The 27,058-nt window shown below is 39.9% G+C and overlaps 1 protein-coding gene across 1 annotated transcript in view; it reads left to right on the top strand.

Annotated features, from left to right (window-relative positions):
* LOC134532720 (arylsulfatase B-like) overlaps nt 1-27,058 on the top strand; it is a 77,829-nt gene that overhangs the window by 25,604 nt on the left and 25,167 nt on the right. The window contains exon 2 of the mRNA XM_063369501.1: nt 25,904-26,013. Coding sequence (XP_063225571.1) covers nt 25,904-26,013 — 110 coding nt within the window. The remainder of the gene's footprint in view (nt 1-25,903; nt 26,014-27,058) is intronic.

The raw sequence follows: 27,058 nt of genomic DNA, 5'->3' as shown, positions 1-27,058 counted from the left end.
AATCAGTAAAACTTAAACAGCAAACGTAAATCGTTCTCAATTAACGTATAAAAAAAATATTCCGTATTCACAGTTCACAGGTTGGAAATGCTGTGATTGTTTTTTACCTCTTCTTAATGGCAATTGTTTTTTGACGTGATAACGTCTTATAAATCGAAGAACGCCGGCTGCACGCACGAAAAATTGTTACGTTCCGCCTGAACCGAGCGTGCAAGAACCGGCCAACCACCATGCGAGAAAATCTTCTATAATATCAAACAGGTTAAGGCGGGCTTTTAAACTAATTGTTCGTGATTATATTTAAACAAATTATTTAAATTAAGTTTGCAAAAACTGTAAATAATATTTGAAAATTAAAAATTATGCAATTTTTCATCAATGTTTTCTTATGACGTTATCACGTAAAATTATCGTCTGTAAACCGACTTTACAGACAACCCCCCTTTTTTCTGTACATCTATATATTAAAATACTCTTCTAATGGTTTTCACAGCACATGCTAAAAACATAACGCTGGAATCACAATTCCCTGTAACATCCCCAACATGACAAAAACAACACCACAGCCATTAATAAGTAAGGTAGTAGTGAAGTCAGCCCACGAAAAGTGAACCCCAATAGCCCTTCAGAAACATAATGTATTATTAATGTTGTAGTAACGTAAAAATATATTTCTTTGTGAAATCAAATCTTTTGATAGACATTACATAAAATAAACTCAATTAATTGCCACCTCAGTATACACTACTTCGAGAGCAAAGCAGCTGTACTCATTCCATGGAGTGTATAAGGAAATATGGCCAAATTCCGCCTCGTCCTTCGAACTTATGGCATATTTCCGTTATGGTACTTTTCCGCCTTTTTCGAAGAGGCCAGGCGGAATACAGTCATTATGGTAGTTTTCCATTATAGCAGTCTTCCGCGCCCCCGGTTGTTTTTTGGGCTCCGTCTGGAATCTCGTTCAACGGAGGCAGCAACAGTTATTTTCTGGGTTTCGTCGGGGAGTGGAAACACGAGGAGCGTGTTACAATGAACGTGTGCTAGGGCTCGACGGAAATGCTGGGTGGGGAAACTTCGCCGTTCCCCCAGCGGCGTCGCGGATGGCGTGTGTCGCTGTTTGTGTACTTGAACCCTGAATTAACCATTCCCTCGTGAAGTTCTCCGCTCTTGCACCCCGAGGCGACCTCGGGGTCGGCTCGCAACCAGCCAGTCCGGCTGTCTGTGGCGTTGTTCCGCTCCGGCGGGCTTACGTCCCCAGCACGACCGAGCGCAGCCCAGCTGGTTCCTGCTTTAAGGCGGGATAAACTTACCTAGTTTTGTTAAAAACAATAAAATGGCTAAATTAGTAGTCATCAATGCTACGCAAATAAATTATAAATTAGTTGCAGCGAAATTCAAAAGTGCACAGGAAAAATTTCTTTATATAATTTTCACGCGAAACAATTTACGGTCATTTACTGTTTTTTTTTATTATATTCGTCAATTTGTAGTTTCAGGGTAATTTTTTAGCAAACTAACTATTTCAAAATTGTAAATATAAGCAATACCCCTCAAAGCAAGAGCATAGATCTAGGGTGGATGAGGGGGGTAGAAGGGGGACTCGGGTCCCCTTGGAATTAAGAGGGGGCCCACTTACGCTTGCAAAAAGCGTGACTGTGAAACTGGTTTGATTACAAAACTATGTCTTGTGAAAAACTTTTCTGTATATTTTAAGTTTAAGGCCAGAATAATGGCAATATACACAACATACAAGCTGCCTGTCCAGGGATGAAGTGGCGGTTAATCTTACGTGAAAAACGCTCGTTTCCCCCCCCCCCTCCCCCAACCCAACACGGAAATTTCCCCGGGCCATACATACCATGGCGAATCCCACATAATTTGCACCCCTGCCTCGAAGTTTCACGTAATAAGTGACGAAATAAATTTTGATTTCAACGTTCCGTCGACGGATGCGTTTTGCAAGTGCGAGTGCCGAGGAGAAGAAGCAGCCGTATCCCCTACAATGGCGGAGGTCCACCTCGGCGCGTAGGGCCAGCGGTCACTTCCGGGGGGGACGCACCACAACGCCGAACGTACAATAAAACCGAAAACCATAACGCTGAATGCCAAATTGACTACAACGCCGACAGCTAGAAAACTGCTGTGTACCACAACGCCGAAATACATTAACGCCTAAAAAAAAAATTGTCATTGCAGGACTGCCACAAAGGTTAGGTTAGGTAAGGTTAGCACACACAAATTCATTCAGTTGTTTTTTTCATTTTGCTCCTGTGCCCCCCCCCCCCCCTCCCCGCAGCAACATTTCTCGGCGTTACTGTATTTCGGCGTTGTGGTAGGTAGACAGTAGTTTTCTAGCTGCCGGCGTTGCGGTCAATTTGGTATTCGGCGTTATTGTACGTTCGGCGTTGTGGTAACGACCCACTTCCGGGCTTCCCCCGTCCTCGCACTCGCTCCATCTAGCCCAGGTTAAAATTTCTAATACGGTTTGAGGTAGTTGGTTAATTCACCGCCGCAATCGCCACACATCTCTAGGGCATCGACTCGTGGTGGTCCCTAGCGGACAAGTGTCTAACTCTTCAAACACCCCTTTCCCCTCCCGTTGAACGACCTCTGAGCTGCAGTGAATTATTGGTGGGGGGGGGGGGGGTGCGGGAGAATGACAGCGGGCGACAGTGCTGCGCTCTAACGTGTAAATAACAACCTAAGACGATACAGGGCGTTACGGCAGCGCCCTGCAGCAGGTGAAGTTCCCAAGCTGCTCATCATACGCTCCTGAAAAACGTAGAGTAAATCCTATCCACTCGCGACTTCTATACAGTATATATATTCAAAGACTGTACGGTATTTTGAAATGACCCTCGTATAGGCTGACAGTGAATTTTTTTTTTTTTACGTTGCGCGCGCACCATTCAATGAAATGTTCTCACGATGAAAAAAAAAAGGCTACACACAAATTTTTTATATGTTTTTAAACATTATACTCTTCATTTAAAACATTTATTTATACTAAATATTAGTGACGGAAATTTGCATTAAGACTACCTATCTATTTTGTAATACGGAACAACAAATAATCTATGTTAAAATTATTTATCTTTAATATAAAAAAATTAAAAAAAAAACTGCATAGCCGCAAAGTATGAGTGTTTGAAAATCACAACGTCAATACACAGGGGCACATGACAGCCGTGCTTATTTAATTACTACCAACATAATTAAACACCCTCTAAAATTATTCCAAAGTACAAAATTTTAAATTATACTCAAAACAACGCCATTACATAAATTCTGAAATTATAATGTTTGTCAAATAAGTTTTTAAAGTAATTATGTAATTTGAATGTTGGCATTCCTCAAACGCACAGTTTTTTTTTTTTTTTTTTTTTTTTTAACGGCCATGTTCCGCCTGTTCAGTCCCGCCTCCCTGCGCCCGTCGCGGACTCGGGGATATCCCCTCTTCCCCTCCCCTCCTCGTCCAGTGAGGTGTTGCTGCGTCACGCGAGGAAGACCCGGGGCGAGCGAGTGGGTCGGCCAGGGTGTCCACAAGGAAAAAAAAAATATTTCGTACCAACTTTGGCGAGAAAAAATTACTAGATTAGAAAAAAAAAGTACTAAATTATAATTTGTTATGGTTTTTAACAATTTAGGAAGTTATTATGACATTGCAATGCTCGAACTTAAATATCACACCACACACACATGCATTCCATAGTTTTTTTTAAAAAATAATTACGCTTTTTGTAATAAAACATATTGGAGTTACAATAATATTATTATATTAAAGATAAATGTACTAGATCTTTACTAAACCACTAATAAAGTTATAAAAGTACTAGATCTAGTACGAAAGTACTAACTGTGGAGATCCTGGGGTCGGCCCGTCCTGGCAGCGAGCCCACGGAGTCACGCGGGCTGAGCTGCCCCCCCCCCCCTCCCCCCCCACTCCACTACCCGGGTCCTTGACCGAGCGTCGCCAGCTGCTGGAGCCCCCCTCCGCCGCCTCCCTCCTCCACCCACCATACACCCGTGGAGGGGGGGGGGGGGCTGATAGCCTCGCGGTGTTTTAACTCATCCAACTGTTCATTCACCCAATACTAGAGGTGTAAAAGTAACGAAAAAAAAAGCGTACCCGTATGTATTCGTTACTATGACAATTAGTACTCGTTACTATCGTATCGTTACTCGTTACTCGTTACTTCTGATACCGCATAACATGCTATGCTATGTTGCAGCAACGAATCGAGTCGTATTGCGTACGCGTACAGTATGACGACTAGTAAATAATAATAAATAGAATATAAACAATTAACAATATTTGATAATTAGCAGTTTTTTTATCCAAGAAACAATTAAATCTCTATTAGAGCGGTTTTATTATATTATTTCTTTTAAGATAAAAACAAAAAAAAAACAACGTGAAAATACGCGATAATAAAAAACAAAAACATACATATTTCTAATTTGTAAAAAAAAATTTCTTATAAACCGTAAAAAACTTGGACGACGAATTTCCAAATTATACTTTACTTGTAAACAAACATCATTCTTTGTAACGTAAATTCATCGAATATGCGCGCGCATGCGTAAAACATACGAAAAATGCGAGTAAAAAAATGCATCCGTGTGTAACGTTTCGTTACTCGTTACTAGATGTCGCACCCGTTACTCAGTACCGAATACATACGGTTTGCTACAGCTCTACCCAATACGAATAGAAACCACAGCCAGCTAACAACCTGCACACCCGAAATAGAGAGGCGCAGGGCATGCAGCCCGCTGGAACTTTCTCCACCGGGATTCGAACCCACGAACCCAAATCACACTTAACACACACATTCTCCCACCGTGCTCCTGACATCGCACCTTCAGCACAGTCACGGGTTCGAGTCCTGACTGCAACCCTCGCCAAACCACCCCAACTCACAACACCTCAGGGCCACCAAACATCCGTTATCTACATCACCATTAAAACCTAATATCTATTTTCACAACTATAGGTAGTGGGCGGCAGGGGCGTAGCCAAGGGGGGGGGGGGGTTAGAGGTTCAAACCCCCCCCCCCCCCTTAGCACCAAATCTTTAATTAATTTCTTATTCATCACTCAAACAAATTTCATATTAAAATTAATAAAATTTTGACCATTACAATATTTAAATCTGAGTACCGAAAACTGCTAAAATAGCACTATTTTACACCTTAAAATCCAAATTTTCCCGGGGGGGGGGGGCATGCTTCTTAACACCCCCCATACACAAATCCTGGCTACGCCACTGGTGGGCGGGTAATCCGCGGCCTGGAACTCTACGCGGGCCCGCGGTTCGATGCCCGGGTCTTGCACTCGGACCTCGAGGCCCGCAGTGGCTGTGATGACAGTACAGTTGCAGCTCGCCCTGCGGCGGTGTTGCCTGATCGAGCGACAAGTCTGAGCCACGCATCGCCCGAACACGGACCGCATCCGGAGACCCGGAGCGTGTGTCGCGAGCCGCGGTGTGATCCGGTCACGTCCAAGGGCCAGCAAACACTGAAGAATTAATGTGTGCGTTCACTAAGCCATCTTGCCAGTGACACAACAAAAAATTTTGTTTCACTGATAAATTAAAAATACTTTTTTATATATATACCAGGCATTTAAAACGATCGGTGATTAGTTTGATAATTATTTAATTAAAATATGGATTAAAATAAATTCGTGTCTTCAATGTTACAATACCTGTATCTCCATAGTAATCATGACCTCACAACGTTAAATTTCTTTGGCTTCTTTAAACACCCAGCTATGATTAAAAAAAAAAATTGTGGCATTAAAAATCTACATTCTTTAATACATTTTTAAAAGTTAAGTTACACCGCTAACCTTTCATTCGTTTCACACCACCAACTGATAACACATGTGGTACATAACGTAGCACCGGTACGATAAACACCGTTCGAAATGCGTGTTCATTTTCGAAGTTTGCGATATATACCTACCGCCCGAATGTGATCAACGGCCGGATTTTAACGAAAAATTGGTTGTCTGTAGAGTCGGTTTACGGACGATAGTTTAACGTGACGTCATAACAAAACATTGATGAAATGATTGCATACTTTTATGAATAAAATTGAATCATTTTTATTGAATTATCACTATTTTGTACGGATACAAAGGAGTGAAATGAAATCTGCAATTTAAATGATAAATTTACTTTTATTTGCACTCATTAATTCAAATATGTTTATTACTTTAACGAAGAGATAATTTTAATACATCTTTGCTATTTAACTTCTTCCAATCTGTGTTATTCAGTTAAGGATAGGACGATGATAGGAAAAGTAGGAAACGAATGGGAGTGTTTCAAGTTTAATGTGCCTCGAAACAGTCAAATCGATGTTTGTTCCAATCGAGAGGAAGAGAGATAGATTTGGCGCAAGCGTACAATGAGCGTAACGGGACACAACGTAACGGGACAATGTGCGTTACGGGACACTTTTTCGTGCGTGCTGCCGGCGTTCATCGATTTATTAGACGTTGTCACGTCAAAAATTTTGTGTTTTTAACCTCGCAGATATTTCCTGCAGGATTCTCCACGACCTTCAATGTTGACCGAATATCGTATCGACAAAATACTTGTTCACAATCAGCCTGCTAGATGTACTTATTGGTGCATGGAATGGTGTCACTCTGTCAGATCTTCGCTTCCAACACCTTCCAATGTGTTGTGTCAAAGTTGGAGGGTCATGACGTCACCTAATACGTCAATAGCGCAGCCATGTTTGTTCGACGAGTTGGATGACTTTAGTTTCCATAAAATATTTTGCATACAGGACAGGTTCTAAAATATGTTGAATGCAATCAGCCAATCATAATCGCGCCTACCGTAAACAGAAATGCCATACTTTTCCGTCACAACGAATCTTTAAATTGGCGAAGTACACATGGTAAGAGGTTATAAAATTAAAATAACTGAAATAATCTAATTGGAATGTCGTATGCGAAAAAATGTTGCATGTAAAAAGGAAATTATGTTTCCATAACTTAAAAAAAATCACTGAAAATTTATTTTATTATGTGACAAATTAGGTTCAATTTAAATATGTTAAAAATTTTTTTAACGCATAACATGATAAGTTAAAAAATTCCACCTAGTACTGCGTTATATTATTTCAAAATGAGATCGAAAAAATGGAAAGTTTGAGATAGCGCAGTCCAAAAATAAACTTTGATAGTATTACATGGTTTAAAACTTGATTGAGGTTACATGTCCAAAGTTCATCTGATGGAGAAAATCGGAAGCCACTTGCCGTCCAATACTATCCCTCCAGCTGTACTGTCAAGTATAGTCGGAGGCAGATATATGGCAGTGTGGCAGGACTTTCAGCACAATGTGTCCGAAATAAACCGTTGCTGTGTGAAGGCCAACCGGGCGAAGAGCTTGCCGTGCATGAAGGTCAACTAGATGAAGATCTCACGCCGTTACACCGCGTGTAAATGATTGTATGCTATGGTGGGGGGGGGGGGATCACCGCCCGCGGAAAACGAAAGCCACGACGCGACGATGCAAATTAACCCACGAATTTCAGGTATGGCGAAGGAGAAAGGATGAAAAAAAAAATTGGGGAAGATTAATATTGAACGAATAAAAATATTGTGCCTGCTAAGAGAGATTATACAATTCCAATATATAACGTAATGTGTAATTATATATAAACTAATGGCACACTTACGTCTATTTCCCTTATTTTACTTCTTTTGGGGACTCACAGTGCTTCGATAAAAAAAAAAAACCAATGAGAGTCTCAATTCCCATCAGAAGGCGCAAAGTGACCGTGGAAAGTACTAAAGATAATGGTGAAAGCCCAAATGAGATATTCCGCGAGAACGTGTTTTAATGTTTGGATATTTTGGTGCGCTGGCAATTTTTTTCCGTGTCTCTAACGGTTTTCGAGATAGCTAATTAAAAATTGCAGTTACGCCCTATTGGCAACATTCGTCATGTCAAGCCTCAGCTCCACAACACAAATAGCGCCGAAACGACAGCTTGTGACGTTTTCTGGCGTCAAAACCGTACCCCTTCGGTAACGCTATCTCCTCCAAGTAGGGGTGTGGAGAGGGGGGGGGGGGGGTAGGGAAATTAATGATAGTAGATGTTTAATGCTTGGACATTAACATAGACCCAGCAATTTTGTTACAACGGCCCCTGAAATTTTGGCTTTTAAAGTCAAAAATTTCCATTATTGAATCATGAATTAATAGGACGAACGATTCTAAAAGTTTTGTGTGATATCTTGAGAAAAAAAATCGCTAGGAAGAATCGTAAAAATGTATTCCTGAAGTGAGTAATTTTAGGGGAGAGGGATAGGAACCGAACTATTTTTTAGGTCATAACATTTTTATTTCGCACATCGCGCGAGTCGGAAGCGAACACGACGGGCTGGGGCTAGCCGCACCTCCAGAGACCCCAGGGCGAACAACCCTTCCAGGGGAGCTCGGTCGAGACAGGCGCTTCGTGCCGGGAATGGATGGGGCATCCGCGTCTCTCACCCCCCCCCACCCTCTCCTCTTCCACGGACTTTCCAAACCACTTCAGGTGTATTCCGTCCAGTCAGCATAGACGTTGAGGAAGGGCTAGGAACTGCCACCTTACGTTCTTCGTACATCGAACTAAAGCTTTGGTACAAAGTGGGGTCTTTCGAATGAGGCCCCAGTGGAACATGTTATGAAGGAGTTGCTGGATATGTCTTCCTTGGACCCCGAGGCCCGAGTGCAGACGATGCCACGTGTTGTGATGATCGTGTGAGGTTTTGTTGCTATACAGCTGTCCCTTCAGAGCTCCACTTATAAGGAGAATAAACAAGGTGGTAGGTAACTCAGCCACTCATTATTTTCACACACCTTCAACGGGGCCTCTTTTGAAACACTCATCCTGTACGTGGTTAAAAATTGATGTCTGGTGCGAACAGACACATTGATTTCTCCACGCAGTACTGGTGAGTGATTGGGCTGTCAGTGAAGAGAATTTTTTTTTTTTAAAAACAAACAGGAATTTTTGAGGGTTGCCACACTGACGGAAGGTGACATAGCGATCTCTAGCGACGAGAAAAAGATTCACAAAACGGGAGTTTATATATAAAAAAAGAAGCTTTGGATCAATCTTCCCTATTTAGAGAATCATTATTCAAAGAACACTCTGTATATTCTCTGTGTGCGCTCCAACGCAGCTGGGCGGCCTCCCAGGGCAGTGTTGCCACATGCACTGCGCTCTCCAGCTCGCGGCAACGTCGCGTCGTAAACAAGGAGCGCTACGGAAGTAAAGGGGTTTACCAAGCCGGAGATGCGCGGCCGGGCGACCGTGGCCGGTAAATGCTTTACGCGCCCGAGCGCGGTAAAGGTCGGGCCTGCCCTGCCTCGGGCTTCGGTTTCCGAGGTACCGACTCGTCCGAGCGGTGTCAGATCCATTCCCTTTCGAGGCGGTCTCGTCGCTTGTTCACAGAGAAGCGGCCTCCGTCGGTTGCAACTGCGCACTAAACTCCCTGCTTTACGACGCGAGCGGCCATTGTTTATGACCACGCCCTCGCAACGGAGGCCTCATGAGTGTGCGTTGCCTGCACGTGCACCAACACATTTAAAAACACAGTCTTTTGTTTGCGTGAATGCCTTTGTGAAAGCAACATAATTCACTGAACGAAAGAATTGAAAGTTTATAAATTAATTCTTTTTGTAAACTATGATTGTTAAAATATTTACCTTAAAACCTACAAAATAAACAGTGTAAATTATACGATATAATCCCGTGAAATGTAAAGAACATGTGACTTAGTATCCCGAATTATGATAAACATGGAGTTAAAGCATACATTTATAAGTCCTAAGAAGATGAACTTGGAAATGTACAATGCTTTACTAGTAGTGCAACAGTAAAATATTTCCGAAAAATTAGTTTCCAAAAACGATATCCCGGCGATATTCCTAACAATACATGAATCAAAGGTGTTCACAAAAAACGAAAAGAAAATTCGGGCCGATGCGTCCCCTTCGATGTAGCCTTTCATGCAATTCGCAGCCTTCTCAAAGGCACTCGTGACTTCCACGTGTGAGTCGATGGCATCGTCAAAAACAGTTATTTTTTTTTTTTTGTAAATGTCAGATGAAGAATAAAAGTGCTGAGCCGTATGCTCGATGCTTCGCCAAGTCGGAAACATCCAACTATTTCGGGGAATCTCCTGGTCGGGGCTCGCGATAGCGCAGCGCGGTGTATCCTGCGGAAGGCAGCGGTAAACCGTCGCAGCTTGCTCTGGTCTCCCGTGGTCAACTCGCAACAGTTGGTGATCGGGAACCCCCAATACAGCACGCATCCTCTTCGAACTAAACCCTCATTAACTTTGTCTTTGTAACATTGGACAAATATATTTTTTTTTTTCAAAAATCCGTTAAGAATTTTTTTTATTGAATTTATACTTCTTTAGGCGCGTTATGAAAAAAATGATGAGAGTGAAATTTTAAGATACGCGCGCACCATGTAACGACATTTTCACAGGAAGATGGTGGACCCACGTGTATGAACATAAACCCACATTAGGGGACATACCAAACGTATTGGTGTGCCAAATGAAACTTTATTATAGTGAAATTACCATGGCATTAATTTTGGTAAACTAAAATAGTCATAGTAAAGAGTAAATTCCAAGGTTTAAAAAAAAACACATTATTTTGGTATTACATCAAATATAATACACATTTTCCTCGTAACCTTTTGTCAGAGCAGTGGTTATACTGCGCGGTCAATATGCTGAAGGGCCGTGGTTCAAAGCTCGGCGGTAGGTATTTTTTATATTTTTTTTGAATTTATACTTCTTTATGCGCGTTATGAAAAAATGATGAGAGTGAAATTTTAAGATGCGCGCGCATCACTGTAACACAAAATTAGCAGGTTTAAGCTGCCCGCTAAATCGTTCATTAAGTCTCGAAAAAAAGCTACCAACAAAATAGAAATAGAACCTCTATTAGTCACGCCTCTGATCACTGTTTTCATATTTATAATAGTTATCCACATGTTTCTAGTTTCTACATTCACAACACGTGTTTTATTTTTATACAAGTGCGAATTATATATGTGCTAATAAATTATATTCAGTAATGATTTAAATGGAATATTTAGAATAATATTATTTGCTACTCGTAAATATTAGTAAAAAAAAATTGTGCTTATATACTCTTTCAAGTGCTCCAATATAATTGAGGTTAACTATCCGCATGTATTATTTATTGATATAAATTAAAATATTTAATTAAATTAATACTAAATATTATTAAATTATTAATGTTAAATATTTATTATTGGTTAATTAATATGTACAATATAAAGAAATAAATTTAATAAAACATTTAATAAAAAAATTGTGATAAAAATTAAAATCAAAAATAAAATAAAAATATTAATTTTTAATATTTATTATTAAATTGAATAAATAATAAATATTTATAAAAATCAATGAACAAATTTAATGAAAACGTTTTGATAAAAATGAAAAGTGAATATTAAATTAAGAAAATAATAAATATTAAAAAAATTAATAAACTTAAATTAAATTTTTGAATTAATTATTAATTTTATTTATTTTCTTTTAAAATATTAAATAATAAATAATAAATATTTAAAATTTAGAATCTTATAATATTTAGTATAAATTATGTCATATATTTATTATTGTCTAAATTTTATTTCTTTAATTTTTCATATTTAACCTGAACTTTATTGACTGCGTTGACTATCTTTTTCCAGCCCTTTTATTATTTTATTGTAATTAATTATTTGCATGCAATTAAAAACTATTTTTTAATTATGCCAAAGAAGTATAACTTCTCACGTGCGTACATAAGTACACGCACCCATTTTTTCTATTTATTATTAAGTTAATTCTGTAACTTTTTTTTTACTTTCCTGGGTTCTAAAATATTTATTTAGTTACATTTCTGTTCTTTTATTGTAATTTCTTTTATATTGTGTCTTGGTACGAAATTTCTCTTCATGTTTTTTGTATGTATTTGTATAGTGCCGGCCTGTTTAGATAATGTTGGCTAGTACTAAAAATAAATGACAAAATGAAATGAAAGTAAATAATGCTATAGTTGCCTCAGCAACCTTTTGAATGTTACAGGATTTCGTGCAAGTATTTATATGGTTCAACGAACTTTGTTGCAAAAAAAAAAAACATGTCAAAGTAAGAACAAGGTTGTTGACGGTCAAGGCGTACTTTCACTTTGTGGAAGGGGAACTAAACGCCGGAAGAACGGAGAGTGTCTGTGCAGTTTCTATCCATCGGCATTCATAAGAACTATACAAGAGGGGGACAAAACTACCAAGCGCACACGTCTGCGAGGTGATGGGAGGTTGCTTTCTCCAGTAATTACCGCGGACTTTCCACCCCACAAGCTGTGGCCATGTCGTCTCAAACCTGCATTAACGATCTATGGTATGGTTAAAATTGTTTTTTCAGCAGTCACATTATTGTATAAATAAACTCTATGCCTAAATTTATTTCGTCAAAAACATAAAAATATTTTTTTGAAGAAAATAAATCATTTCCGTCTTGAAATGAAATCCAAATTAGCGTCTTAAGGACCACCTTAGTCTACAGTGTCATTATTTTGTTCTGAGGGGAATGCCTGCAGATTTTCCACTATGTAAACATTGAATTTTAGGTTTGTTTTGGCCAATTCTAACGCAATATTAACGCTACACGCTAATTTTGCTTTTTGTAAAATGTCAGGCAAGTTTTGATTATCAAACTTTTTGTTTTATTAAATTGTGTAGGTATGTATGATCACTTACAAGAAACTCATTTCCCATTTTTCCTCATCTTAGCAATGTGCTTAAATTCAATTTTGTAGACCCTTCTTTGAAACATTTATTCATAAAAATTTTAAATTATATATTTTTTTTGCAAAAATTAAACATCGCGGTGCCATTCAGTGGTGGGACCACCAATCAAATCAGCGCACAGGTCGGTAAAAGCACTCCACTCCAATGTTCGCTCTACGAAGTGCGTCATCCACCCGAAGTCGGACGCCCGAATAAACCGTGTTCGTGCATTATCGTGTTTTTTAAAATTGTTTTTTAATTTTAATATTAAAAGTTAGGTTAGGTCTGTGAAATATATTTAATTTTTCCCCCAGGATGATAGATTTGCGCTCATCTAGGTGATCATAACGGAAACTAAACGACACTAAAATCTAACTCAAAATTACTAAAATAATGTTTTTTTTTTTATGTGTAACATCTTAGCTCTCAGTTTACGCATTTGGTAGGAGTAATTTCTTGAATGTAACGGGAATTTTTAACCACGGTGCTGCCATCTGTGGCGCAAACAAAAATTTAAAAAAAAAAAAGCCAAAAGGAAACCCTAAAGTTTTAACTGTTTAGAAAACTTTAACAAGAAGGTAAGTATTTTAATAAAAATAACTTGTCAAAAATCAAGCCCAAAGCTGGGGTTTAGTATTTATCGGAGTCTTATCATTATATAGTTTCAAATTTCGCTCTGCAAATAGAATGATTCGATATTCGACCAACCGGCGGCGAATTATAACGGTGGGTGAGGAAACTACGTAGGTCACGGTGTGTAGTTGAAAACACAATTTTGGTATATATATCACCCTCGGCCTTATTTTAAAGAATTATACGTTAATTTTCGTATTGCAAGTGTGTTTGTAGCATGAGAACACATGAATTTGCTCGTTACCCGAGGTAGGATGCTACACGTCTCTGGCGAGTGCTGAAAGACTGGCTCACACGCCGCGAACAAGGGGATTTGTCGAGAAACCTAAGATGTACATCAAGCTCTGTCCCTGCCCGAACACGCCCGAATATTCACCTTCGGCCAACCTCGGGATTTGTTTTATTTTTGCGCAGGGAAAATGAATTCAAATATTAAAAGTGGTCGGTTAGGTTAGCTACATTAAAACACTTTAAAAACACTATGGACGGTTTGTTAGGTTAGTATAGCTACATTAAAATAAACAGAGAAATATAAATATGTATATGACATGAAACCCGAGGTCGGCCGAAAGTGAATATTCGGGCGTGTTCGGGCAGGGACAGAACTTGATGTACATCTTAGGCTTCCCGGGGATTTGTCCAGTGGACTGATCGGGGCTCGATGAACCTTGAGTCTTCCCCTGGCAGGCGGCCACCGCGCTTGCGCAGGTCAGTGCACGGCACGTGAACCGGCGCGCCAACGGCTGACGCAACCGACGGCGACGTCGAGAAATCGCGCCAAACTCGCGGCGTCCCCTCAGCTCACGTCCCACGGAGAACAAATGGTTCCGACGTCTCGGTATAAGACATCTGACAGCAGTAATCTTGTGAATGGAACGGAAGTCGCGCGGAACGGGGATGTGCAACGACGGTGCTGCCGTCTGTGGCGGATGACGCGAACCAAAGTTCACAAAGCCAAAGGGAAACTTTATGATATTGTGTATTTAGTGATTTTTAAACAGGATGGGAAGTATTTTAATAAAATTCACTGTCGAAAAGCAGGTTCAAAGCGGGGTTCAGTATTTTTTTCCAAGTCTTTTTTTCGCTATTATCGGAGCCCTTTCATTACACAGATTAAAGATTTCGGCCTGCACAAAATGATTCTGTAGTCGACTTAGCGGCTCCGGCAGCGTATTCTAGCGGTAGGTGTGGAAACTACGTGTCAAGAAATTTAATCCAAAACACAATTTGGGTATACTCATCACGATCGGCATTATTTTGTGCATGTAAATTTTTACATGACCATTTTTGGACCATATTTTGGCTTGTTTTCTGTGATTTAAGATTGCAGATTTTCGCGGCTATTGTCCGAAGTAGCTTTGCTTCTGGGTTATAGTCCCGTCCAAGGCGAATATATCACCGACGTTTCGGTCGACATTGCAGTCGCCATCATCAGGATAGAGTTACCCACTGAGGTTATTATTTTTATTCCTAACCTAACTAAAAACTAAGAGTATTTGGGAGGTGTCCGGGTTATGAAGAAGACTAAATGCGTCTCAGGCCGAAGCCTATACGCTCTACAATTTGTAAATTATCGAGAAAAAAAATTATTCTATTATAATATTTGCTTAGTAAAATCACACAAATTTTACAAGAAAATCACTGCATCTGTGAAGAAAAACATTATAAAATGTTTAAAAAATGAAGTGGTAGAGAAATTCACTATTTACCATTTAGAATACATAAAGCAGGTCGTTCAGAAAAAATGCATATTTTTCCAGACATTTTAATTACTTGAATGGCTTCACTTATTTGACGACTTTCGGGGCTTAGTGAACAACCATAATGGGAATATTCCTGGGGACTTGAAATTATTTTGAATACAGGAAAGGAACCAAACCAAATCACCTACGCTCAATTGGAGACACAAAATAACGAAGCCATCGGTGTTGCGTAGGTGTGATAGCTTGCGTAACTCAATTTATACTGTCCCAAATGACACAATCAATCCAAATGTAGGTATTTCAAAATGTCTGAGTTTGTTTAAATAATTGATTTGTTCTTGAAGTTTCTGCTTGATATTTGTAAAACATCATGCAATACAGTCAATAATTCATCAGTTACAAGAAGATTACATGTTATCGCTCTGTTTAGTCAGTGGATAACTATGATTAAAAATAAGAAATAACACATGAATCTATTGCCGTAGACAAATTTAACTCTTAGGTATAACTTGTAAATGTTTTTGTCTGTGAAAAAAATACATTATTATTTTACAAAACTGATATTACCAAAGAAAAAAAAATTACTAGTTTTGTATAAATGTCTTCAAGGTGTATGGTCAAGAAATGAAACGAAAGATAAGCACAGGAGCGCGAGAAGTACCTACAGATTATAAAAATATTGGGAAATGACAGCCTGGATTCAGTGTTTCGGGCCGTCAGAAACCTAGTCGTGCGTGATGCATTCCGACCTGGAACTCTGTGAACAGTCGCCTTTAATCGACCCGTCGCGAGTGTCGCGTGCCGGCGTGAGTTGGGCCGCGGCTGAGGCGTGTTTTTATTCTCACGACACGGAGGCTGCCGTGGGCGGGAAGCCTTCTTTTCACAGACGTGAGAGTCAAACGTCCGATCGTGCATCTTCGGTTTTTTTTGGTTTATTGTAAATAAATATGGCGCTGTTGATAAAAGGAAAGACCATAAACAAGGCAACGGTATTTATTTGTACGCCGCCATATTTTTCGTTTGCCGTGTGTCCGTGAATGTTTATTGTGGACAACTCATGATAACTAATGGTCAATTAGGTTAGGTTAATTAAATTATAAATACTTTAAAAAATTGTGGACGGTTGATTTGGTTAGGATAGCTACATTAAAGATACTGTGAAATCATGTTAAACTGTTTCCTAGCGCTGGATAGCTACATATTAAAAAGTTATTTGCTAAGCAACCATAAAATGATTTTACAGTATTTTTAATGCAGCTATACTTACCTAATATAACCAACCATCCAAAATGTTTTAAAGTATTTATAATGTAGCTAACCTATCCTAATCGCAGCAAAATCTAATGCCACACCGTTTTATACAATGAGATAGAACGGCGTATGACGATGAGTAAGCTACATTCCAAATAAATACACCTGTTGTGGTACGGAAGAAAAAAGCGAGCATGAACTTTGGGGAACTTCAAGTGTGGCTCTCTCGTCTGTGAAATGAAGGCTTCCTGCCGTGGGAGGCCTCGGATTGATTCCTCTTTTTTTTTTCCTAACCTAACTAAAACTAAGTGTATTTTGGAGGGGTCAGGGTTAGGGAGGGACCTAGGTGCGTCTCAGGCCGAAGCCTATACGCCTAGTCATGCTGGGATTAGCCATGCAGGGAGAGGGTCGCATGCATCATGTGCTAGGAGGGGATTGGCCATCCATGGCAACGATTGGCGCCATGCCTAACTCCCCTCACTCTTAAATCTAGACTATAACTAGAGATAGGTTGGGCCCAGGTAAAACCTGCATAGACACAGGGAAAACCCTGGGCACATTCATGCGGGATGCAAATTGGCATGCATTACGTGTAGGAATTTACAGGAGACAGAGGATGGTCTGAAATCGAGTCTGACGCCCGAACAGTTCCGAGCGCACCCGAAGTTCGACACTTCCATCGCAACAACTTCATGGACGTGAGAATCCGTACGTTCTCACGATTCAAGCGTGTTAAAAAATTTCACTGAACCAAACCTAATGAACGACCGGAAATTCCAGCCTCTCGGAAATAACAAATGATGGGCAAAATATTGCTAGTTTTTTTTATCACTTTAGCAAAGCATTTACGTATTATGTAACTGATCAAACATAACCAACCTCTCATTTCAGCTACGCTCAACCTAAACTTGCTAAAAATGTACTCTCAGAAAAAAAAGTGAGCTATTCCTTGAGTATTCCGTGTAACATCGAATCTCGGTGACCAGCAAATTTCGTGTGCTCTCATGCTGGAAATATACTTACAATACGTAACTCGGACACGAAATTTAACGTAGAATTCTTTAAAACAATGCCGAAATTTTCTTGATGCGGATCACACGTAGTTACTGCAGCCGTCGCTAGAATACATTGCCGGAGCAGCTATATCAAATATACAATCATTTGATTAGCAGACCAAAATTTTGAACTATATAATGAAACGGCTGCAATAAAAGCGAAAAAAAAAAAAAAACCTTGAAAAAATACTAAAACTTAGCTTTGGATCTGATTTTTCGACAAAGGAATTTTATTAAAATTCTGCCCATCTTGTTAAAATTCACTAAACAGTTAATACTATAAAGTTTCATTTTGGCTTTGTGAACTTTGGATTCTCACCGTGGTTACTTATTTCCGTTCCATGCGATTTTCTTCTCATTCGCGCTTTTACTCCTGCTAGTATACCGAGAGCTAAGATGCTGAACATTAGTAGAAACAATTTTTTTTTTGCTGGAATGTTACTTATGTAACGTGTCAAACCTAAACCTACCTTATAATTTTTTTTTACAACAGGAAAAAAAAATATTTTACTGCACGAATGCAGATCGTAGGGAAGCCTTCTTTTTACAGGTGAGAGAGCCAAACTCCCGATCGTGCATCTTCGGTTTTTTTTGTTCATTGTAAATAAATATGGCGGTGTTGATGAAAGGACACTAATGGTAAATTAGGTTAGGTTAGCTACATTATAAATACTTTAAAACACTGTGGACGGTTGATTTGGTTAGGATAGCTACATTAAAGATACGGGAAAAAAAAAAACCATGAACTTCGGGGAACTTCGGGTTTTGGCTCTCTCGTCTGTGAAAAGAAGGCTTCCCCAGATCTGTACGGGAGTCTGACTCGGGGTCAATGAATGTCAGGTTTCCCCTGAAATAAGCATGTTGTGATGTCGGTGGAGGGTGTGAGGGGGGGGGGGGAGGAGTATTTTTCCTACCGCGAGGAAAGAGGCGAGCCGCGCGAGAGGGCTTGTTTGCTCGCGCTAACGAGGCGCGGGCAAGGCCGAAAGGCCGCGGCCAGGGCGGCCGGGCCATTGTTTCTCGCCGAGTCTCGTAACACGCGAGCGAGTATAAAACTGCTGCGAGCACGGGAATTCTGCAGAAATTTTTTATTTATTTTAATTACATTTCGCAAGAGATCCAGGGGAACAGAAAGAGAGAGAGAGCACTTGTACATTCCTGTTGCAAATAGCCTACGTAAGAGCACTTCCGTGGTAATGACGCAGGAGCTATCGAGTTCACATTGCAGCTAGCTTGTGCATCTCCTCATTTACAAGGTCGTGAGAATTTTCCGAAGAAAACATCTTCAATTTTTTATTTGCAACATTTTAGCTCTCGGTGTAGGTAAGGCATTTTGTAAGAGTAATTTCGTGAATGGAACGGAAGTCGCATGAAATGGAAAAGTGCAACGGATCTGTGGCGGAAGGCCCTAACCAAAGTTCACAAAGCTAAAGGAAAATTTCATAGTAATATATATATATATATATATATATATATCAGTGGCGTAGCCAGGATTTGTGTATGGAGGGTGTTAAGAAGCATGGCCCCCCCCCCCCCCCCCGTATTGAAGCGGGGGGTCCGGGGGTTCTTCCCCCGGGAAAATTTGGTTTTTAAGGTGTAAAATAGTGCTATTTTAGCAGTTTTCGGTACTTAAATTTAAATATTGTAATGGTAAAATTTTTATGAATTTTAATATAAAATTTGTTTGAGTGATGAATAAGAAATTAATTAAAGATTTGGTGCTAAGGGGGGGGGGTTGAACCCCTAAACCCCCCCTCCTGGCTACGCCCCTGATATATATACACATTTTTACAAGATGGGCAGTGTTTTAATAAAATCTCTTGTCGAAAATCAGGTCCATAGCTGAGGTTTAGTATATATATATATTTTCAAGCCTTTTTAGTCTTTATCGGAGCCGTTTATTTATATAGTTTATCATTTTGGTATGCTAATCGAACGATTCAGTAGCCGATGTAGCTGCTCCGGCAGCGATTTCTAGCGGCGGGTGCGGAAACTACGCGTGATTCGCGTCGAGAAATGTTGCTTTTACTTATCACGCTTGGAATTATTTTAAATAATTCTACGTTAAATTTCGTATCCGAGTTTAGTATTGTAAGAGTAAAATAAGCAGACATGAATTTTCTCGTTACCGGGGTTAGACGTTACACATTTATAGCGAGTAGTGAAGAAAAAATATCTCACCTTTTGTTTTCACTCTTGTTACACTTATTTCAAGTGATGTAGGTTCGAAAACACACCGATCAATCACTGCGTTGCACTTGAGGTTTCAATTCAGGACAGGAGTTGTCAGGAGAGAGGAGGATAACGACGACAATGGCAGTCCCTATCCGTTCCTCTCCCGAGGAGGGTAAAAGATGTACCTATACTAGAAAAAAGACTTTAGAAATAAAATTTTGTAACCTTTTTTATTTTTAACACTTATTAAAGACGGACGTCTAATTGGCTAAATTCTTACGATCCATTATCTGAACTTAGGTTATTAGTATTTAAATATTAAGTCAATAGAGCTTAATATCGGGAAATCTTTGAGTTGTTTTTTTTTGTTGTGTAAAATATTGCTCTTATTATCTGGTTTTTAAAAATAAATATAATATTTAGAAAGCTGTAAAGGGTATTCATATGGCTTAAAAAGCGTATATACCCATTAACATTAAAAAATATACATAAAGTAGTTTTACCGGTCCCTTGGTGTGATTGGCGAGAGGGTGTTCTAGAATCCCGGCGCCCTCCTCAGAAGTCAATTTTTTTCGTGATGTAGTTGAAGTGACTTTCTACCTCGCCATCGTCATATCGCAACACCAGAAACATCGCAGAGTTGGTGCGCGACCACGCCTGATGTTGTTTATCAACAAGCGTGATATCCTTGAAAGATTTGTGCAATGGGAGTGCATGACTTGATGTAAGCTTTTGGACATACGCCATTGCTAAGCACATGCATATATGTCTGTAGAAGAAAACTACAAAAAACCAAAAGACAGAAAACACCAATTAAGCAAAAAATTGCTGTTGTCAATAGGATATATACACCACATAATATTCCATAACAGGAATATGGTCGACAAACAAAGAAAAAAGAAAAAGAAAAATGGACTAAGAGAACCAAAAAAAAACCCACAAATTATGAATTGAACCCCCCCCCAAAAAAAAAAAAAAAAAAAAATCAGCACAACAGTTGAAACGAGACCAAAAAAAAAAAAACGAAAAGACGAAACAAACACAATAGTTTTCCAAAACAGAAACAAGCCAGCACATAAGTTGAAACGAGACAAAAACACAATAAAACGAAAAGACGAAACAAACACAATAGTTTTCCAAAACAGAAACAAGCGACGTTTCGGGAACTGCTATCGGCTCCCGTCCTCAGGCAAAGACGCACATGGTACGAAAACACAGGTGCGACTGAGTAGGGGCTGAAAAATGTTTTTGCTTGATTAGTGTTATCTGTCTTTTGTTTTTTGTAGTTTTCTTCTACAGACATACATGTGCTTAGCAATGGCGTATGTCCAAAAGCTTACATCAAGTCAAGCATGAAATCCGCCGCCACAAAGTATCTTGGGTCTGTTTCCCACTTCAGACAACGTTTCGGGTGTGCAGCAGACAATACCCGATTGTACACTGTTAGAAATTACAGTAAATTTACGGAATTTTCAACCAAGAATTAACTTCGAATAAACTAAGATTTCTTCTTAACCTCAGATAACCGGATCTTCGTATAAGTCGGATCCCGTCTTGATTTTCGGAATACATGTTTAATTGAAAACAAGGTAATCACACGTGCAAAAAAAAAGGTTTTGTTAGGATAACAAGATTATTAGTGTCGATTCACGTTCAAAGAAAGTGAACTTGACAACCGTAAACGTGCGAAGAAATCCGTACTATTTACGAAGATTCCCGAACAATTTATAACCAGCATTCTTCGTAAATTTAAGATGAACATTTCTAAAAGTGTACCTACGTGGATGTGGACAAAAGACGACTGCATGCAGAATCCGTGTAGTAGTGACGCACTAGAGGGCACCCCCTGTCTCAGAGTATCGTGATTTAAGAAAACTAATTGAAAATTCCACATCATTAAAATTAGAATCAATTTACTGTACTTAATTTCCTACAACTATATTTATTTGAGAGTATTTTGCAAAAATTAAGGATTTATTATAAAGTTGTAAAAGTTTAAGAATTTAAAACTATAGGCCATAATGAAATGGCTCCAATAAAAGCGAAATAGACTTGGAAAAAAATACTCAAAATTAACTTTGTATTAGATTTTTCGAAAAAGGAGTTTTATTAAAAGTTCGCCCTTCTTGTTAAAATTCAGTAAACAGTTAATACTATAAAGTTTCCTTTTTTTCTTTGTGAACTTTGGTTCGCGCCGTGGTTACTCATTTCCGTTCCATGCGATTTTCGTCCCATTCGCGAGAAATTACTCCCCATAGTATACCGAGAGATAAGTAGGGACTGGAAAAATTCGCGATTTCATTGACCGCTATGATAGACTCCACGATTCTCTATGTACTCGGGCAACTATCACCTGGTCATTGCTACCGACTAGGAGCACCTGTTTACTGCAATTCTTATGATTCGATACTTCTTTTGTTGAGTGTTTGCCATTGGCTCAGAGTCCTTCAGGTTAAATTGCGGTCCAATCACTGACGCAGCATTAAGCTAAACGAGTTTAGATTCCAGCCTGTCTCGAAAGGAATCCGCGAATTTTTCCGGTCTCTAGAGATAAGATGCTAATCGTCGATAGAGACGAATTTTTTTTTGCCACGTCCATGCACAGTTGTTCTTGGCGTGCGCATTACCCACGGAATACGGCGTGATTAGCTCTCTCTCTCTCTTACCAGCGGAGGTTCGAAGTCACGTCGTGCCACACCTTGACGACGTGATCTTCGATCTTCGACCTTAGAACGAGCGGGGCGAAACGAGCGAAAGGGAACGGCCGGCTGCTCCGGGCGAACGTATCGAGCGAACTGTTTCCCAGGGACCCGAAACGAGCGGGGTTCAAGCCGCGGAACGGCAGCGAGGCCCCTGGTGCAGGGTAATTGAGGTTAGGTTGGCAGCTCACCTCGACTGGCGCGAACCGTCAACTGGAGCACGTCCAATTGTACCTAACCTTGCACACGTTTCCGAGGAAATGTGAACCGCTTCCACCCGTCTTGTTCGCAGTAGGCTTACAAGCACTCCATTGATATAAAAATAAATTTCCTGCACCAAAGTATTAGATACTATCACTACAAAACTTTGTTACGCAATCATGAATAACCCTATATGTAGATCATTCTATTCTTTTTATTTGTATGTTTATGAGGGATGAGGAGGAGGGTAGGTAAATTCTTTGTTTGCACGCTGTATACGGCGAAATTTTAAGACTAGTCATACTATGAATTTTTTTTATGTTAAGTTAAAAAGTTCTTTGCTTAAATGCGCCATACTTTCAAATAATTCGCTAAGATAGCATGGTAATTTTTTTTTAGAGTAGTGTTACGAAAGTTATCGATGAGGCAGGCCGGCCTGCGGGAGGGAAGAGATGCAGCGCCCGACCCTCCATCACCGCTGCACGGTGATCCGATTAGCAGCGGCGACTCTTGCAACCTACTTCCCCTCCCCCCGCGCTTTCCCCATCCGGCCCGCCGATAATACTCTGCGTCTCTCGAGGGTTCGGCACGTTCCCAGGTCCCCGTCCGCGTGAAGTGGCACAACTAGGACGCCCATGGTTCTGGGAGCTTCGGGTGTTAAACCCGGGGATTCCGATGACGCGGCAGTTCAGAGGGCTTACGAGACCTCGGCAGGTGTATGATCGGAGATACTGACCTGCGAGAGGGCAGTAGAGTGAGGAGGGCGAGTGACGTACTTGGCGAGCGATAGCGGACGGCGAGCGATGGATCGGGGACAGAACCATCCGGGTGTTGCACGCGCGGCGGACGAGTGAGCAGTGCGAGGCAGTGTGATGGGACAGAGGTGCGCGGTAAGAGACGAGCAGTAGAGCCGAGCTCCAGTGGGAAGAGTAAATCGTTTACTTAATGAAAGAGTGCTTTATTTGTGGGCAGACAATCATATTTTTATAAAATTAATTAAGAGTGTAAATATTAGAAAATAAAAAAACACGTGTTTAATAAATTGGGCTAGACTTTACCTACACGTGTTTTCCTAAGCGTAACGGCATGAATACTATAATTTACCCGATTTAAAGTTTTTTTCCGCATTAGGCACACAATGAATTTTTTCCCCAAAATATTTTATTTTGAATACTTATTAATGTTAGGGTTATTCACTACTGCGCAACCAAAATATGGAGTCGTAGTATGGAATTTCTGCAGGGTGGGGACTTTAAAACTTTTGATAAAACGCCTGTAACTCAAAATCCTCGATAATTTTTTTTTATGTTTTGGTTTTCTGATTCATAACCGTGATTAATTAGCCTCTCGACTGTTCTCGGATTGACACTGAGTTCTCGGAAATTACGTGTACACAGGGCCGTTTATAGCCGAGCTATGATTGGCCCGCGGGAGCCGTGGCTGAGGGCCTCCGGTTCGCCATAGACATCACCATCTCCACGGCAGCGGTCTCGACCCAGAAGCCAAGGAGTGGTTCGGCGTAAAGAAAATGCCGAACCCAGCTGACGTATCTCCTGCTGCCGGGCGCTGGCACGAACCGGAGCGGCTCTAAGCCCGCGGCAGTTCCAAAGCTTCACGGAGCGTTGTTCTACCGCAAAAAGCAACGAGGTCAATGCTGTCTTACATGTGAATAAAAACAGCAGGAAAAAAATTGCAGGAATATCAAACCTGCCCTCACAGCCAGAGACAAGTTGCGAGGCTAACTTCTCGTCTGTGAAATGCAAACCTGTTTTTGGCAGTGGCGTTATGGACCAACTTTATGAAACATGTACCGTTAGTACCCACAAAAATGAAAGCAGTAAAAGTTTACAATATAGACGAGTTTTTATTGGCCGTATAATATATATTTTTTTCTTTTCCCGTGGTTATTTAATAAGGGAAAACCTCATCATATTGTGATGCAAAAATAAAGTAGCACCATTTCAAAAGTCTGTGTGTTCGTTTCGACTTCGAAATAAACGTCCAGGACATGATGATTTCACGACCCAAGAACCTAACTGGAACCATGCTCTTAAAACTATTACAATTTAAATTATTACAATCGTTGCCCGCTTGAAATCCAAAAAGACGTAAGGCCTGGACTGAGAAAAAATAATGCGGGCAAATAAATCAAAATTGGGGAAATCTGACACTACTCAGAAGTTTACCAGTGGAATACTTATCCTTCTGACGTTGTTTTTCTGTCAATAGTATTTGTAAAAACGTCACGTGGCTGTTAGTGTTCGTAAGCGAATATCATGTGTTGCTTTTGCATTGACAGTTGGAAAAATAATACCGTTGTTGCTACTTTCGAGAAGTCTCCATTTTGAGCTGTCACGTAGTAGTATACAGGCTGTAGCTGGTTCGCGCCTAACTGAGCACTTACTTTAGTGCCGGCTTTGGAAATGTTCGACTTCGCTGGCCAGAGCCGAAAATCGACCACGCAACCGAGTATTTTGTATGCATTGGAGTTGAGTTCGGTGTCTGTCACCTAGTAAACATATTATGGAACTGTGATATTTTGTTCTTTGCCTGCTCACCTTCCCTTAGTGTGCGTAAGTGTAGGGGCGATTGAAGGCGTACATTAACATGCAGGTGTCGCCTTTATTGCTTTTTTTTTTTTGCTTCTGCGATTGAACATTAAACTCCATGCATGTGGGTAAAAGTATATTATTCAGTTGTTATTTAAAGCTAATTCGTAAAGTAACCACGGCTGAGTGTTTCTTAAATTGTTTAATCAGTTCAAACATAGTCCATTTAACGTTTTTTAAAAGCTTTAAAACCTATTTTTACTCCAACTTTAGAATAATCTGAGAGCACATACGCACATGGTTTACAGTTTTTGATTATATATTTGTTGTAAATTATTAGTTTTTTTAATGATCACGGTAAAAAAAGCTAAAAATGGAGGTCCCCCAAATTTTAAAAATTCACAATTTACTGTGTTTTGATAAAAAAATATATTTATTTTTAGAGAGATATGAATTAAATACTATAAAAAATATTTCCTAATAGAGATACATACAAATAGTTAATTTAAAACTGTACGCCACAACAATACGTGGATGCTCTCGCATCATGCTGAACTCTCATAGTTTCCCTATGCACGACAAGTTCAGATGCTATACGCTTAGATGCGATAAGGCGCTAGAAGCACCAGCGAGCGTCGCACTTATCATCCCGCCTCACCAACACGAACACACCCTCCCCCTTAATGATTTTGTTATCAAACTTTCACTGGAAGTTGAAGGTAAATGATTAAAAACTTGAAAACGGCGATATATATATTCTTCCCTCATTTGTGAACGATGTGTGTTTTGTTTTTTTCTGCAGGAGCCATGGCGTGCAGTGCGGCAGTGCTTAGTGCCGTAGTTCTCCTAGCCGCCGCCAGCAGCGCTGTCGCAGCCAGGCCCCACATCATCATGATACTGGCTGACGACTTGGTAAGTATTTTGAAGTTCAGTAAAATAACAAACAGTTTGTTACCATAGGGGTGAGGAGTAAGGGGGTTGGTGTGTACAATCTTTGCCATGTTAATATTTGAAGTCAAATTGAGAACATACCCTATTCCGTTTTTGCTATGTGCAGAGCAAAAAAAAATTGTTTTAATGAAGTTAAACGCTAATTTCTTGCAGACATGTTGGTATTATGTTTAGTCAGCAATATTCACTACAGGATGGCATCCATAGCGAGTTATTTCCAAGATATTAAAAAATTTTATAGCATACTAGCGACCCTAAAGTAGCTTTTAATTGTGAACGTTCAAAAATCTAAAAAAAATAGAAAAAATCTAATTATGTATTAATTTATATTGAAAACATGACACGAAATTGCCAAATTGCCGCTGGGCTAATCTGTAGATTGCCTCAAAATTTCATCGAAATCGGTCCAGCCGTTTTGGAGTCCATAGGAAACATAGGTACAACAACACACACATCGATTTATATATATTTATATAGATTAGCCTTTATACAGCTACGATTGGTTTTTCTATTCAATTCCTAACTAGTACGCAGACACCCACTTCATAGACTAATGCCTCCATGTTTATAAACTATTAATTTTTTTTTGTTAATGGACGCATTTTGAGAGTTGATATACAAAACATGGCTTACTAAACTTTAAATGGCATACGTACTTTGTAATCAGTGGTATGTTAAGACCCGTGGTGGTGGGGGGGGGAGGGGGGGGGGGTAAAGGGGTCGAGTCAAACCTCAGGACATCTCACCAAGGGTAGGGGAGGGGGGGTGGGTTTGAAAACTCGCCAAAATCGCCTCACGGAACTAGCGGACGTCCCTTTGAGCGCGGCTCCAGAGGAAGGGTGCAGGGGGTAGCAGCCCCTTCCGAGCCCAAATTTTACTTCTTATTTCTTTATAGGGGATATTAATGTTAACTAAAAAACTTTCGTTAATGTGCTAAACTCTTCTTTCAATCAAAATTTGTACGAAAAATACTAAATTGTCAGTATTTGAGACCATATATTTTGTG

The sequence above is a fragment of the Bacillus rossius genome, chromosome 6, assembly GCF_032445375.1.
Source record: "Bacillus rossius redtenbacheri isolate Brsri chromosome 6, Brsri_v3, whole genome shotgun sequence".
Taxonomy (NCBI): Eukaryota; Metazoa; Arthropoda; class Insecta; order Phasmatodea; family Bacillidae; genus Bacillus; species Bacillus rossius.
The sequence above is the reverse complement of the archived record's forward strand: the minus strand, read 5'-3'. Positions and strand labels throughout refer to the sequence as shown.